Source organism: Cherax quadricarinatus, chromosome 9 (assembly GCF_038502225.1).
Source record: "Cherax quadricarinatus isolate ZL_2023a chromosome 9, ASM3850222v1, whole genome shotgun sequence".
In the NCBI taxonomy this organism is placed as follows: Eukaryota; Metazoa; Arthropoda; class Malacostraca; order Decapoda; family Parastacidae; genus Cherax; species Cherax quadricarinatus.
Genome location: NC_091300.1, coordinates 57049388 through 57066526, shown reverse-complemented (window position 1 = coordinate 57066526; position 17139 = coordinate 57049388). Strand labels below are relative to the sequence as shown.

Here is a 17139-nt window from a genome sequence, read left to right as displayed (position 1 = left end):
GAACATTCTACACACAGAACATTCTACACACAGAACATTCTACACACAGAACATTCTACACACAGAACATTCTACACACAGAACATTCTACACACAGAACATTCTACACACAGAACATTCTACACACAGAACGTTCTACACACAGAACATTCTACACACAGAACATTCTACACACAGAACATTCTACACACAGAACATTCTACACACAGAACATTCTACACACAGAACATTCTACACACAGAACATTCTACACACAGAACATTCTACACACAGAACATTCTACACACAGAACATTCTACACACAGAACGTTCAACACACAGAACATTCTACACACAGAACATTCTACACACAGAACATTCTACACACAGAACATTCTACACACAGAACATTCTACACACAGAACATTCTACACACAGAACATTCTACACACAGAACATTCTACACACAGAACATTCTACACACAGAACATTCTACACACAGAACATTCTACACACAGAACGTTCTACACACAGAACATTCTACACACAGAACATTCTACACACAGAACATTCTACACACAGAACATTCTACACACAGAACATTCTACACACAGAACATTCTACACACAGAACATTCTACACACAGAACGTTCTACACACAGAACATTCTACACACAGAACATTCGGTGAGGATGGGGGCAGCTAGACGAATAGCAACACCAATCCGAATGGCCTGTGGGTCGAGTCGAGTGCCCAGGGAAGAATTGGGAAGAGCTAGAAGGAAATGTCTTGAGTGTGGTGCCTTCACTACCAGGAGACGAGCTTTGTCCTTTCCTGAAGCGTTGGTGAGCATTGTGTTGGCGATTTTTTCCATGATCGGTTTGTCCCAGTGGGACTGTTTGTGCTCTTTGGGAGGAGCTGGTCTACTGGAGGAGTCTGCAAGGGTATCCCACCGCATCGCTGCTTCAGTAAACCTGGGGTCTTTAGCTACTACCATGTATATGTGTGTGTGTGTGTAGGTGTGTGTGTGTGTGTGTGTGTGTGTGTGTGTGTGTGTGTGTGTGTGTGTGTGTTGTGCCAAATAGATAAAACTTGAGATTTTGGCTTAAAGAGCAACGCTCTTCTTGATCAGTAAGGCAAAAAATTGTGTATGCAGTAATTTCGCAAAAATCATTCTGAACCTAACGAAAAAAAAATATGTTTCATTGTGATTGTTTATTGTTAAAGTATTATAAACTTTTCTAAAATATATTTAGATGAATTACTCTAAATTAAATTGCGCTGGTTATAATAAAGTTACGTAAATTTTCTACGGTACTTTTCGTACAAAATTATTAATTTTTACATTAAGATAAATAGAAAAATATAACTCAACTACCTAAAGTCATATCTTAGTAACATAAGCCATTATATGTACACAAATGAAGAAAACTCTTCCACACAACCAATCACAGTCGTGTCTCACAAGGAAGTGTCATTGGACCACTCTTTTTTCTCATTTACATCAATGACCTACCGAATGTATCACAGCTACTAAAACCCACATTATTCACAGATGACACTACATACGTCTTCTCTCACTCAAACCCAGTCATACTGCCTAACAATGTAAATGCTGAATTGCAGAAAATAACTACCTGGATGATGACAAATAAACTTACCCTCAATACTGACAAAACCTATTTCATTCAGTTTGAGAATAGAGCTGTAAATGTTCCACTTAACAAAACGCTAAACGGATCACCCATTACAAAACTCACAGACGGAAAATTCCTAGGAATCCAGCTTAAGAGTAGCCTCAAATTCCAGACACACATACAACAAATTTCTAAGAAAATCACTAAGACAGTAGGCATACTATCAAAGATACGGTACTATGTTCCACAATCAGCTCTCCTGGCACTGTATCACTCACTCATCTACCCTTATCTCACATATGAAATTTGTGCATGGGCATCAACAACATTAAATTACATAAGACCACTAACAACCCAGCAAAATGCTACATTTAGAATGATAACAAATTCCCACTCCCAACAACATACTCCACCAATATTCAAAAGTCTAAAACTGCCCACCATTAAGAACATATATATTTACTCATGTGCCTACTACATACATGGAACAATACACTCAAACATAAACCCTCCACTCAAACTTCTCCTCAGCAATCTAGACGCCCAAAGTTCATACATTATTAATACTACATTGCAGTATAAATACCTACCCAAAACAATAATGTTTTACACCCAATTGTAGCATTCTCATACTGTAGCAAAATTACTGTCAACTATAAATAAAAAAAGACGTACAACTTAAACCTTATTAAGCAGTCTGTAAGTCATTCAATTAAGTGTGCCTATAACGCCTGGCATGATAGTGCCTCTTGGCACTGCAACTCATTATTGTAATTTCATAATCTCAATGTAATCTTGAAAAGAAATAATTTTTTTGTTTTTGTTTTTGTTTGTATAAGAGAAAATTTACACAAACACACACACACACACACACACACACACACACACACACACACACAGATATATATATATATATATATATATATATATATATATATATATATATATATATATATAAATATATATATACAAACACTGATCTCTGGCTGAAGGAGTCTCGAACCTACGAACCTTGAAGCAAGGTATGCAGTGCTATACCAATCTGCCCACACTGGACAATACCTTGGCGTGCAGCTTGTGCTACACGTTGATCCAAGGCAGCCAGCTTTCAGGGAGAAGGCTTACAGCTTTTCATCTCATCCCCTGCATGCATCAGCCTTACTAGAGATTTTAACAATGCAAGGAATTCGCAAGAACAGGCGAAATATACACAAACACTGATCCAGTGTGGTGAGATTGGTATAGCACTGCGTACCTTGTTTCAAGGTTCGTAGGTTCGAGTCTCTTTCAGCCAGAGATCAGTGTTTGTGTATATTTCGTCTGCTCTTGCGAATTCCTTGCATTGTTAAAATCTCTAGTAAGGCTGATGCATGCAGGGGATGAGATGAAAAGCTGTAAGCCTTCTCCCGGAAAGCTGGCTGCCTTGGATCAAAGTCTAGCGCAAGCTGGACTCCAAGGTATTGGTCCAGTGTGGGTAGATTGGTAAAGCACTGCGTACCTTGTTCCAAGGTTCGTAGGTTCGAGTCTCCTTCAGCCAGAGATCAGTGTTTGTGTATATTTCGCCTGCTCTTGCGAATTCCTTGCATATATATATATATATATATATATATATATATATATATATATATATATATATATATATATATATATATATATATATTATTAACACATCGGCCGTCTCCCACCAAGGCAGGGTGTAATAAAGTTGGTAGGGTGGCCCGAAAAAAAAGAAAAACTTTCATAATCATTCACTCCATCACTGTCTTGCCATTGGCGCGCTTACACTACAGTTGTAAAAATGCAACATTAACACCCCTCCTTTACGGTGCAGTCACCGTACTTCCAATCTCTTGGACTCAAGTCCAGCCTGGTGGTTTCCCTGAATCCTTTCATAAATATTACCCTGCTCACACTCCAACAGCACGACAAGGCTAAATACCATTTGTGTCTATTCGCTCCTATCAAACATGCTCACGCATGCTTGCTGGAAGCCCAATCCCCTTGCACACAAACCTCCTTTACCCTCTCCAACCTTTCCTAGACCGACTCGTACCACGTTTTCCCTCCACTACAGATATATACATTCTCGAAGTCATTCTATTTCGTTTCATCCTCTCTGCACCTCCTCCTAATTTCCGAACTACAGATTCTCTGCATTATATTCACACCACACATTGCCCTCAGACATGACATCTAGACTGCTGCCAGCCTTCTTCTTGTTGCAACATTCACAACCCATGTAAGAGCGCTGGTTTAACTATACTCTCATACATCCCCCTCTTTGCTTCCAAGGATAATGTTCTTTGTCTACACAGACTCCTCAGTGCACCACTCACCTTTTTCCACTTCTCAATTCTATGATTCACCTCATCCTTCATAGACCCATCTGCTGACACGTCCACTCTCAAATATCTGAATACACTCACTTTCTCCATACTCTCGCCCTCCAATCTGATATCCAATTATTCGTTATCTAAATTTTTATCCTCGTCACCCTACTCTTTCCTATATTCGCTTTTAATTTACATACCCTACCAAACTCATCCACCAACCTATGCAACTTCACTTCAGAATTTCCCAAAAGCACAGTGTCAGCAGCAAAGAGCAACTGTGACAATTCCCACTTTGTGTTAGATTATTTATCTTTTAACCCCACATTTCTTGCCAACACACGATCATTCACTTTTCTTACAACCCCGTCTATAAATACATTGTTGATAATTCTTCCAACATTATTACAAAACATTTTACTCACAGAGCGTTCTGTGCACATTCAATTCACAGAACATTCTAACAGATTATTCTATTCATTGAATATTTCACTCACAGAGTGAACATTTTTCACTCGAACACTGAATATTTCTACACAAAGAATCTTGTGGACATTGAACAATACACAAAGAACATTCTTCTTGCAGACCATTCTACACAGAGAATATCATATTCACAGAGCATACTAATGTATATACAGGAATCTTATACTCACACAACATTCTACACACTGAACATTATATACACAGAGAATATTTTACACAATGGACATTGTACTTACAGAACACACGTTATTTTCCCTGTACCGGAAAATATTTTCTTCCGCTTCGTGTAGAAGGGACTGTTCCATGTCGTCTGTTGTTTTCACCTGGAAATAAAGGTATTTTGAAAACATTAAATACCGACGAGTTAATGATTAAGACACTTGTACAACAGTTGGGTAGCTTTATTGTTGAAACGTTTCGCGTACATAGCAGGTTTCTTCAGTCACCTGTTGCCTCTGTATTTAGCTGAGGAAGCCTACTAAGTAGACGAAACGTTTCAACAGTATAGACACCCGGCTGTTGCACACGTGTCTTGATAATAAAGGTACTCATTAGAATGTGAGATGAATTAAAGGTAATCTATTGAATCTCTTTTAGAGTACTAACAGTCGCTCGGTTCCGGAAGCCAGCATGAAGCTAGAGTTCAATGATGACTGCCTGGTTCACTTAGGCTCTTGCTGCAAGCAGGCTGCACCTGCATTGCAAAACCATAATTAGGGTTAAGTTCCCAAAGTTGGTTCCCACAGGCAGTCACCAGCAGAAATGTAATCAGCCACAAGTAGTTAATTATGCACGAGTAGTCATCAGCAGGTAGTCTCCCATAGTAAGTTAGTCACATACTGGTCACCCACACATAGCTGATCACAGTAGTTGTTACTACATGGTGGGTAATGCTAGTTATTTAACTTCACAGTCATTCACTTGTAGCTACTTACCTCACAGGTGGTCACCTCACAGGTGGTCACCTCACAGGTGGTCACCTTACAGGTGGTCACCTCACAGGTGGTCACCTTACAGGTGGTCACCTCACAGGTGGTCACCTCACAGGTGGTCACCTCACAGGTGGTTACGTCTCAGGTGGTTACCTCACAGGTTGCTAATTCACGGGTGGAAACCTCACAGGTGGTTAACTCACAGGTGGTCACCTCACAGGTGGTCACCTCACAGGTGGTTACGTCTCAGGTGGTTACCTCACAGGTTGCTAATTCACGGGTGGAAACCTCACAGGTGGTTAACTCACAGGTGGTTACCTCACAGACGGTTAGTTACCTCACAGTTGGTTAGTATTTCACCCCTGAATGGGGCCCAATGTATATAATGTATATTTATGTGTACATTTTTTCTCTTTCATATAATTTTATATTTCCGATATTTTCACTTAATAGCTAAAATGAAAAGATCTTCCTTTACATTATTATCTGACTTATTAAATTATCTATGTATGTAGATAGGAAGTAACTTTTACACTTCACTGTGCTCACTGTCTGAGAGCTGTGGTTGGCTGTCTGCATTGGCAAACTGTTTAGTTAACTATCAGCTCGCTTGGTTACCTGCCGGCGTCTCTGTAGTGCCACGGGAGAGTCACGTGATCTCACCTGATGTGACGCCTGTAGTCGAGAAATCGTTCTCTCTCCACTTCTGGTCACAATCATGACAAATTACAAAGGTAATGAGCTTTAGGTAGATCTAGTCACAATCATGACAAGTTAGAAAGGTATTTACAGATTACAGTGGTACATAATGGGTCCAGCGACTGGGCCCCAAAGTTTTGATAGCTGAACAAGGTACAAAGGTAATGATGTCACAAAATACAAAGGTAATGAATCATGTAAGTAAATTTACTTAATTACTTATGTTTATACATGGTTGCAACCATGACCTAATTATAAAGTAATGAGCAGTTCACACATCCACACCCGGTGACAGGTTGTGTTATAATGGCACTCTAAGTCAACCCAGGTCCCAAGATAAAGCTTCTGACCTATTTTGTGTGGCATCTACTCACCGTCGTAGTCGGGGATACCTGGAGGTTACCTGGAGGTTATTCCGGGGATCAACGCCCCCGCGGCCCGGTCCATGACCAGGCCTCCCGATGGATCAGGGCCTGATCAACTAGGCTGTTACTGCTGGCCGCACGCAGTCCAACGTACGAGCCACAGCCCGGCTGATCCGGCACTGACTTTAGGTATCTGTCCATCTCTCTCTTGAAGGCAGCCAGGGGTTTATTGGCAATTCCCCTAATGGTTGATGGGAGGCTGTTGAACAGTCTTGGGCCCCGGACACTTATGGTGTTTTCCCTTAGTGTACCAATGGCGCCCCTACTTTTTATTAGGGGCATTTTGCATCGCCTGCCCAGTCTTTTACTTTCGTAGGGAGTGATTTCTATGTGCAGATTTGGGAGCATTCCTTCCAAGATTTTCCAAGTGTAGATTATGATATATCTCTCCCTCCTGCGTTCCAACGAGTACAAGTCAAGTGCTTCCAAGCGTTCCCAGTAGTTAAGGTGCTTGACAGAACTTATACGTGCAGTAAAGGATCTCTGTACACTCTCTAGATCTGCGATTTCACGTGCTTTGAATGGAGCTGTTAATGTACAGCAGTATTTCAGCCTAGAGAGAACAAGTGATTTGAAAAGGATCATCATTGGCTTGGCATCTCTCGTTTTGAACGTTCTCATTATCCATCCTATCATTTTCTTTGCACGTGCGATCATGGCACTGTTGTGATCCTTGAAAGTGAGATCTTCAGACATTGCTACTCCCAGGTCCCTTACATTATTTTTCCGCTCTATTATATGGCCAGAGTCTGTAGTATGCTCTGTTCTAGTTATTATCTCCTCCAGTTTTCCATAACGGAGTAGTTGGAATTTCTCCTCATTGAACATCATATTGTTTACTGTTGCCCACTGGAAAACTTTGTTTATATCTTCTTGGAGGTTAACCGCATCCTCAGCAGATGACAGCCTCATGCAGATCCTAGTATCATCCGCAAAATATGATACGGTGCTGTGATGTATATCTCTGTCTATGTCTGATATGAGGATAAGGAATAAGATGGGGGCGAGTACTGTGCCTTGTGGAACGGAGCTCTTCACTATGGCAGCCTCCGATTTAACTCTGTTGACCACTACTCTTTGTGTTAGGAAGTTGAAGATCCATCTCCCCACATTCCCAGTTATTCCTTTAGCACGTATTTTATGGGCTATTACGCTATGATCGCATTTGTCAAATGCTTTTGCAAAGTCTGTGTATATTACATCTGCATTCTGATTTTCTTCCAGTGCATCCAAGGCCATATCATAGTGATCCAGTAGTTGTGAGAGGCAGGAGCGACCTGCCCTGAACCCATGTTGCCCTGGATTGTGCAGATTTTGGGAATCCAGGTGATTTGCAATCCTGCTTCTTAGCACTCTTTCAAAGATTTTTATGATGTGGGACGTCAGAGCTATTGGTCTATAGTTCTTAGCTAATGCTTTGCTGCCGCCTTTTATGGAGTGGGGCTATATCCGTTGTTTTAAGTGACTGTGGAATTTCACCCATGTCCAAGCTCCTCCTCCATAGTGTACTTAGGGCACACGAGAGGGGTTTCTTGCAGTTCTTAATGAAAACAGAGTTCCACGAGTCTGGGCCCGGGGCTGAGTGCATGGGCATGTTGTCAATGGCTTTTTCGAAATCTATCGGAGTTAGGGTAATGTCGGAAATGTGGCATACATTTATGGAGTTTTGAGGCTCATTCATGAAGAAATCATTTGGGTCGTCGATCCACAGACCGATTAGTGATTCACTAAACACAGAGTCGTACTGGGATTTCAATATTTCACTCATTTCCTTGTTGTCATCTGTGTAAGTCCCATCCTGTCTGAGTAAGGGCCCGATACTAGATGTGGCATTTGCCTTGTTTTTGGCATATGAAAAGAAATACTTTGAATTTCTTTCAATTTCACTAATAGCTTTAAGCTCCTCCTGTCTCTCCTGGTTCCTGTAAGAGTCATTTAAGTTCGATAGTTTCCACTTCCCCATCAGCGCCTCCTTTCGTGTATCAGATATTCTAGCACTCCTGAGGAGCTCAGTGACTCTTCGTCGTCTTCTGTAGAGGGAGCGTCTTTCTCTCTCCAGTTTACTCCTCTTCTTCTTTCTTAGGGGAATATGCCTAGAACATGCTTCAGCTGCCAGGAAGTTGATTCTTTCAAGGCACTGGTTTGGATCCATGTCATTTAAGACATCTTCCGAACATGTTTCGTTTAGGACATGGTTTACCTGGTCCCAGTTGATGTTCTTGTTGTTGAAGTTGTATTTTGTGAAGACACCTTCACAGGTACATGCATTCTGCTGATCAGGACCCCTATGCATGTACGTCTGGACTTCGATTAAGTAGTGATCGGAATTAGTTGTTTTTGATATTCTTATGTCTCTTATCAGGTCCTCATTATTTGTGAAGATAAGGTCAAGTGTGTTTTCTAGTCTTGTTGGCTCCACTATCTGCTGGCTTAAGGTATGTTTTTCGCAGAGACTTAGTAGCTCATGTGTGTGTGACCTTTCATCTGCGCTACCTCCGGGGACTGTTTCAGCAATAATATTATTTGCTACATTCTTCCATTTTGTATGCCTTAGGTTGAAATCATCAAGCAGTAAGATGTTTGGGGATGGAGCTGGAAGGTTTTCCAGACAGTAATCAATTTTCAGTAGCTGTTCCTTGAACTGTTGTGAGGTTGCATCTGGTGGCTTATATACAACCACAATGACTAGGTTTTGGTTCTCGATCTTTATTGATAGAACTTCAACTACCTCATTAGTGGTGTTCAGCAACTCCGTACAGATGAGGGACTCTTTGACATACAGGCCAACCCCCCTCCCCTTGTTGCCTGCTCATTCTGTCGCATCTAAAAAGGTTGTAACCACTTATCCATATTTCACTGTCAAAGTAATCTTTTGTGTGAGTCTGTGAAGGCTGCAAACATTGCATTAGACTCCTCTAGAAGTCCACTGATAAAAGGTATTTTGTTGTTGGTGAATGGCTTAACGCCCTGTATATTAGCAAATTTGAACGAGGTTGTATTCTGTGTTTGTTGGGGGGGATTTTGTTATTGGCATCAGTAGCTGTAATTCTGGAGAGCCATGGGTGGCCACTGGCTGTGCCTCCAGTCCAACAAGGCTGCAAGGTGGTGGACTATTTTTGTTATTTCCTTCCATTTTCTTTTTCCGTTTCCTGCCACTAAAAAATCACATGGAGTTGGGTTATCGTAGCTACTATTGTTTGTCTTGTGGGATCTGTGCCTCCTGGTCCCTTTTAGATGGTATGGAGGGCAGTTGATGTTGTAACACTGCTTCTGGAGGACCGAGGAGTGACACATTTTTGGGTGAAAGAAAGTACAGGAAGAAGAGCGACACACTCCTTTAGACAGGAGGTCGCTACATTTTTTGGGATGCTCAAAGTTGCATGTCCCATTTTTTTTCCTGATATTCCATGCTTACAGATGCCCCAAGCATAATATTTGCACAAATTAACCTTTGGTTGAGAATTGCTGGGAGGTGTGTTGTCAATTTCTGCAGGTTCTGGGACTGCACTATAATCCTCAGTATCCAAGCCAGGGCCACCCCATCCTGGATTCCATCTACTTTCCTCAGTAGAGGAAGAATGAGGAGACTCCTCTCCAACATCTGTACTGTGGGCCACGGTCTTGTGCAATGATGGTTGTATATTTACGGTTTTAGTGGTGGTTGTGGTAGGGTCCCTAGTAGAGTCTGGGCTGGCAGTAAGGCTGGGGGCTGGGTCTGAGTCAGCCCTGGGGCTGGGGGCTGAGCCTGGGCCAGCGGTTGGGCCTGGGCCAGCACCAGCACTGTGGGTATTAGTGCTATGACTGGGGGATGGGTCTGGTTTAGCACTATGTGGATGACTAGATAGTTTCGAGTTATCTGTTGTGGTATGGGCATTCTGCATTTTTTGATACACTATCTCTTGCTCCCATGTTTTATTTATTTTTGGTAGACTATCCAAGAGGTCATCTTTGTTTTCTTGATTATTTTTATCATTTATTACTCTCCTTAGTACCTTTCTGATACCTGCCCAAAGTTCTACATCTTTATTGCACAACCAGAAGCACCTTGCTAGTTCGAGGTCATTTTTTGAGGCTGTATTTAGTCTAGTACAAGAGATATGGTGTTTGGAAGAGCATAGGTTGCATGTGATTCTGGATTTCCTTCCAAGGATTTTTTTACATGTCCCACAGATATGCTGTGCTGACATCCTGTCTGTATCCTACTATACTCTGTATGCCACGGAAGAAAACTGATTTCCACTTTACCTTTCTCTTGCTGGTGCCAGTAATATGCAAGATGTATTTATATGAACCAAGTTTACAGTATGTGGGTGGTGGGTGTAGGGTGGGTGTAGGGTGGGTGGTGGTGTAGGGTGGGTGTGAGCCGGGCAGGACTTACCCACACTGCCACACTTCACTATTATTTTTATTATTTTTATTATTATTATTATTATTTAATTTCCTTTTATGTAGTGCTGTACAGTTTATCTCAAGGATATACATTGTATTCTTTCAAAATACAGTTTTCACTGCGCTATACTGGGATCATTGTTTTATTATTTACACAGCAGTTAGGCCTACGCTAACTTTCCCCTACACTTCTATGGAAAGGTTTATTTCCTGTTTAGTAGAGGTAATGGTTGTATTATCAATTTATGTATGCTGTGATTCCCTGCACCTCTATGCTACCATCACTTGTTTCATCTCTTATGACTATAGTAATTACTCATCCGTTATTACCACTTCACTGGACCTCTGGCAATAGTTCGCTAGTGCCAGTTGCTTGTAAGATATTCCCATATCTACACTATATATTGTACGCTATACTGGGGGATAATTAAGATTACTCTTATCTACAATTTAGTTCACTATGTCACTGCAGATATATATCCTTGTCACTCACTATATTACTTATAGATAGATCAATATTTGTTTATTTCCACTTGTGTGGACATCCAGCAATAATTCACTAGTGCTGGTCAGGTGTATTTCCCACAGTAACTGTTCCTCCACCGGCACTCTCCATGTGACACTATAGTCCATAATTTCCTATTTAGTGTTCACTGATATTCCTTTTTTGTTTGTTCAAAGGAGTATATGCACTTTATGGTTGCACACGCTTATTTCCCACATTCTGTTCCCTCTGCTACTATCAAGACACGCAATTTTTGACAGAGCACAACTGCGCGCGACTGTCCCTGCCTGATTATGCTGAACTTAAATTCAGTATATGTTCCCTGTGGCCCCTGTTGGCTATATACCTCCTCACAATGCTCCTAGCATTGCAGTTTATTATGTCTATTTTTCATCTGCAATGGAAAATCGCGTGGCGAGGAAATACAGGTTTTAGAAGACACTGCAAAAATGTCTTGAAATAAAAAAGCCAGTGACATTTATTTGCCAGGATATTCAGTATAGAACGGCCAAGATTTTTCAGGTCTCAGAGTACATGAATTAGTATATTTTTTTTACTTCTATCTGTATTTTGGTCGTGGTAAGGGAGTTGTATGACTCTTACGGAGGATCTGCTGATGGTTCCCAGTTTGGTCGCTACTTTGTCTTCTTGTTCCTGACGCTGTGCTGCTGTTTGGTATATTATTGCTATTGGCGAATGATTCGTCATATTGTTCAAGCAAGCTGTTTTGATTGTCTTTTTGGTCAAAAAAGATTACTTGAGGACGTTTAGCCAGTCACTTTTTAAGTCTAAGTCGAGTCGAGTCATAATAAATATAACAAACACTTTGAGCACACATTCACACATTCACACATGCTTGTATATGCTAGTATTATTTTCACATTCGTCTCTCAACCTTCGACTGGTGAGGACGTGCGCTGCTGCTGCCCCTGGCGTTGATTGGTGGCAGTTATATTTTCACAACATGGCGCTGGCCAGCCGGAGATGCATCAATGCAGTCTGCATTGAGCTGATCCGTGGGGTTGTGACAGGAACTTCTATGGAGCTGCTACTACCTGCAATCATACGAGATACATATGGTATTGCTAACGAGATATGTGGAGTAGCGCTGAATGGCACGACGAGGCTCTTTGTCAAGTTTAACTTGGCAAGTGTGTATGAGGCGGTGGTGGACATGTACCAGGAGGTCACTTTGACGGTTAACTACACTGTGACAGTGCGGTTTCATGACGTATCTCGTCATTACACATGGGTTAAGATTAGAAATGCAGCTTTCGATGAGGATGATTCTGACATCCGTCTTGCGATGGGTTAATATGGTACAGTACATGTGGCAACTGCTGGGAGGTGGTGTACTGGGCCATACACAGGGATACCTGATGGAACGTGTTCTGTGAAGACGACGTTACGTTACCCTATTCCGTCGTATGTAGTGCTGCCAGAATTTTGGACCCAGGTGTTTGTGACATATGCTGGGCAACGCTGGACCTGTCGGTTGTGTAGGTCGTATGATCACCTAGCGGCTCTGTGTGGAAGGAGACGTGGCAACATGGAACAACAGCAACGACATGAAGTAGAAGAGAAGGGTGAGGAGGAAGATTTGCCTTATGCGACTCTGCCTACGCATGGTGGGTCCTGGAGTGAGGAGGTCGAGAGAGCGGAGGAGATGGAGTCAGCAGATGTGATGAGGCGGGGGGACACCCCTTCATTGAACGTAGCTCAGGTGTTGGAAGAGAACACCCCGGATGTGAGTGATTGCATCGTGGAAGACTCATTAGCAAAGGCTCTGTATGTGTTATTGGACGACAAGAGTATTGGGCAGGTGGGGAGTCCAGGCCTAGTTCTTGGGCCTGCTGTGGATCAGGGCATGGAACTGGATAAGCGGTTGGCGCAGTGTGATATGAATGTCTTGATGGTGTAAGTGGTGGAGGTGGAAGTCCACCAGGACACTGTAACACACGACACGATGCAAGTAGATGGAGCATCACGTTAGCACGCTGCTGCGCAGTCTGACTCTGAGGAAGTGCTCATGCCTGCTCAGTGCACTGGGAAAAAGTCCTGGGTAGAAATTAGGCAGAGAGGACCCAGTGGCCCTAAGGGGCAGGAGTTGGTTATGAGCATTCCTAAAGGGGGGGGGAGAGGGATAGAGGTGTCACGAAATGATCTGGTGGCAAGACAGTACCAGGGTCAAGAAGGAAAACCACTCAGTAGGCTTCAAGTGCATGACATTGAACATTAATGGATAGCGATTAGAGAGAAAGTGTGTATGGTTTAGTGAATATTTGGTGCGTAATAGTATTAATGAGTTGAAGGTGAATGGGTATTATGTGTATGTGGAGCATGCGACAAGGTCGAAAGGAGGAGTTGCCATCCTGGTAAGGGAAACTAGCCCGTTCGTAGTGAGGCATTGTGAGGGTGGGGAGGGGAGGGTGATTCGTGTAAATGGGTGGTGGGGTAGGGTGCAGATGAGTTTGGTGTGTGTGTATGGTCCGGCAGAGGGAGATGTGTATATTAAGAATAAATTTGTGAAGGATGTCCTAGTATATTATTTGCATGCTTTGCCGGGTGTAGCTGTAATTGGTGGTGATTGGAATTGTGTGATAAGGCGTAAGGATGTGGAACCTAGAGGGGCAGGGTATTGTTTGGGGATTTGGGGGGAATTATTAAATGGGGTGGGGTTAATGGATGTTGGGGGGGTGGGGTTGTAGAACATACTTTTGTTAGACGTGGATATGTGGCTAGGCTCGATTGCTTGTACGTACCCTGAACAGTAATAGTGAGAAGAGTGCATGTGGTGGATGCGGTGTTTTTGGATCACAGGGGAGTACTGATGGACCTAGAATGGGAGGGATTGCCTAGAAAGGGTCAAGGTTATTGGAAGTTAAATGTGAAGCTTTTGCAGGGTGAGGAATGTCGTCAGTCTTTTGTGCAATTGTGGGAACGGTTGGTGGATGAGGCGCCGGGGGATGATGAACTGGTAAGTTGGTGGGATTCGGTGGCTAAAACTCACATCAGAGAATATTATATTTGTCTTGGGAGGGAATATAATCGGTTAAAGTATGGGTTTTAAAGATATATCTTGAAGGGCAGCTGTGTGACTGTTATGCACGAGGAGGAGCAAGCTATCCAGTGGAGGACATTGAGGGTTTAAAGGAGAGTATTAGGGTATTGCAAAATGAGCATTTTGATGGTGTGCGAATTATGAGAGGATTGGAAGAAGTGCTATGGGGCGATCGGCCGTCGGCTTGTGTGTTAAGAGGCCAGAGAAAGAGGAGAGTGACGACGGAGATGATGGGGTTAAACATACATGTAGGGATGGAAAGGCATAGAGCGGGTCAAGCATTGGTAACGACGGAGGGTATGAGTGGATATGTAGATGCTTGGTTCAAATCATATGCACAAAGCATGGGCATCCGTGAAGTGGCATTAGGGGAAATGGGAGGATATGTGCAGTGTGAGTTTGATGGTCAAGATCAGGAGGCATTAGGTGGGTCGATTACGGAGTGTGAGATTTGGCAGGCATTGTCAGGGGTGAGCTTGGGAAAGGCGCTGGGTATAGATGGGATGCCAAATGATTTTTACGTAAAGAATTGAGGAGTTCTTAGGGGGTTTTAAGTAAGGTTGTTTAACATACTTAAGGCAGCTGTGGTAATGGGAGAGCAGCAACGGACGGCCGTTGTGGTGTTGGTACCGAAAGGAGAGCAGTCAACGGTAATGGATTATCAGGCTCTTTCGCTTATGTGTGGAGATTATAAGTTGTTTGCGAGAATATTAGGGAACAGAATCAAGAGGGTGATAGGTAAGGTAATTAATAGTGGGCAATATGGGGTGCCAGGAAGGTCAATGTACGAAGGGCATGGCATGATTCGAGAATTTATAGAGAAACGGGGGTAGTTGGGTGATGGGGGTGTATTGGCATTAGATTGGAAGGCTGCTTATGATAGTGTGGAAAGGGAAGCATTATGGAGGTTCATGCGTTGGCAGGGTTTTGGGGAAGAAATAATATCTTGGGCAAAATTATTGTATCAGGGGGCATCGATGAGGGTGCAGGTTAACGGGAGGCTAGGAGTTAAAATACAGATGCAACGGGGACTGCGCCAAGGTTGCCCACTATCGCAAATATTGCTTGCATGTATACAGGATCCATTTTATAGGGCCATTCAGAGGTGTGTTGAGGGAGGTGGGGAGGGTAATGAACGGGGGGTGGGTGGCTGGTATCGTAGGTTATGTGGATGACACGACTGTTTTGGTGAGAGGTAATAGGGACTTGCTTAGGGTGGGTAAGGTGGTGGATGTGTTTGGGGAGGCTTCAGGGACGAAAATTAATGTTGAGAAGACTAAGTTTCTGGACCTAAGGGATGGTACACATGGGGATGAGGTGGTAGGGGGTGGGTAGAGTGTGGTAGATCAACTATTGATATGTGGGATAGTTTAAGTGAGAGATACACGGGCGGCTCAAGAGGTGAATTCGGTGTGAATAGTGGATGGAGTATTGAAAAGACTTGGCGGTTTGAGGGCGGCGCAACTAATGCTGCATCAAAGAGTAATAGTGACGAACGTGCTATTGTACAGCAAGTTATGGCATGTGGTTGTCATGTACCCGGGCAGTCAGGGAGGGCTGGGGCTTATACCTCTGGAAAAAAGAGTGATGTGCGTGTACCTAAAACAAAGTTTTATAAGGGAGGGGGGCGGGAGGGGAGGTGGACTTGTGAGAGTACATAAGGATATGCCACGGTGGTGGGGGGGTAGGGATTTAATACTTGGTGAGGCCATGTTGAGGTTTTTAATGACAGTGAAGGACCGGTGTGTGTTAAATTGCGGGTCCTCGAAGGAGTGGAAAGTAGGTCAGTGGTGGCTGCTGTTGAAGGGGCATACCCTATGTATGCGTGGAGCGAAATATGGATGCGTCTAAAGCAATTACGTGTAAAACCGGGTGTTCGGGAGGTAATGTTTAGATTTTTTCATGGGATTTTGCCGTCTGGGGTTGTCCTATTCAACAGGAGGATAAGGGAGGGAGGGGAATGTAGAGCGTGTGGAAGCATGGAGACAATTTTTCATGCCGTATATTTTTGTGACTGTATAGAAGTTGTGCGGGTCTGGTTAGGAAAGGTGTTTAGGTTAGTGGGATGGGGAAGGTTGCAGGTATTGCGGGCTTTAAGTTTGGATATAAATGGGGTGAGTAAGATGGTGGAGAATGCGGTGGCGTATTTAGTCACGGATTTTATTTATTCGTCATGGGCCATGAGGGAGGTGGGCGTGGATGAAAGGATAAATGTGTTAGCTGCGACATTTTTACAAAATTGAGTGTCGTAATAGGGAAATATACGGAGGGAGTTGGGAGACAGCTTTTACTGAGGGCTATCGGAGTTTTAGGTTGAGGGAGTTATGGGGTTTACGTGTAATGTGAGGGGTTGCGGCGGGCTGGCTTCCCGATAAGGATAGTGTGAAAGGGTTTAGTGTGGAAGAGAATGAATATAGTACTGAGACATAAGTGCCTTTGACTGTGTGATGAGCGGATTGTGTGTTGTGGACGATACAAGTTCTCCAATTTAATTATTAATTGTGCAATTAACAAAGGACGACAGATGTCATAGTGTGATGGAATATTATATATATGAAACAAAATTATCGGTATGTGTGTAATGAAATAACAATGTGGGTGCACTGTGTGAATACAGAATCTATATATAAACAAGAGGTATTGAGTGTGGTAGGAAGGCATCAGTAGTTATCGAAGTGTGAAGGTCATGCACTGTT

The 17139-nt window shown here is 42.9% G+C and overlaps 1 protein-coding gene across 1 annotated transcript in view; it reads right to left on the bottom strand.

Moving 5' to 3' along the window:
- The window catches only part of LOC128686029 (phospholipid-transporting ATPase ABCA3), a gene marked incomplete at its 3' end in the record, with an annotated part of 363040 nt that overhangs the window by 91982 nt on the left and 253919 nt on the right, over window positions 1-17139 (bottom strand). Inside the window, 1 exon segment of the mRNA XM_070083443.1 lies at window positions 4669-4755. Within this exon segment, the coding sequence (XP_069939544.1) occupies window positions 4669-4755 (87 nt within the window).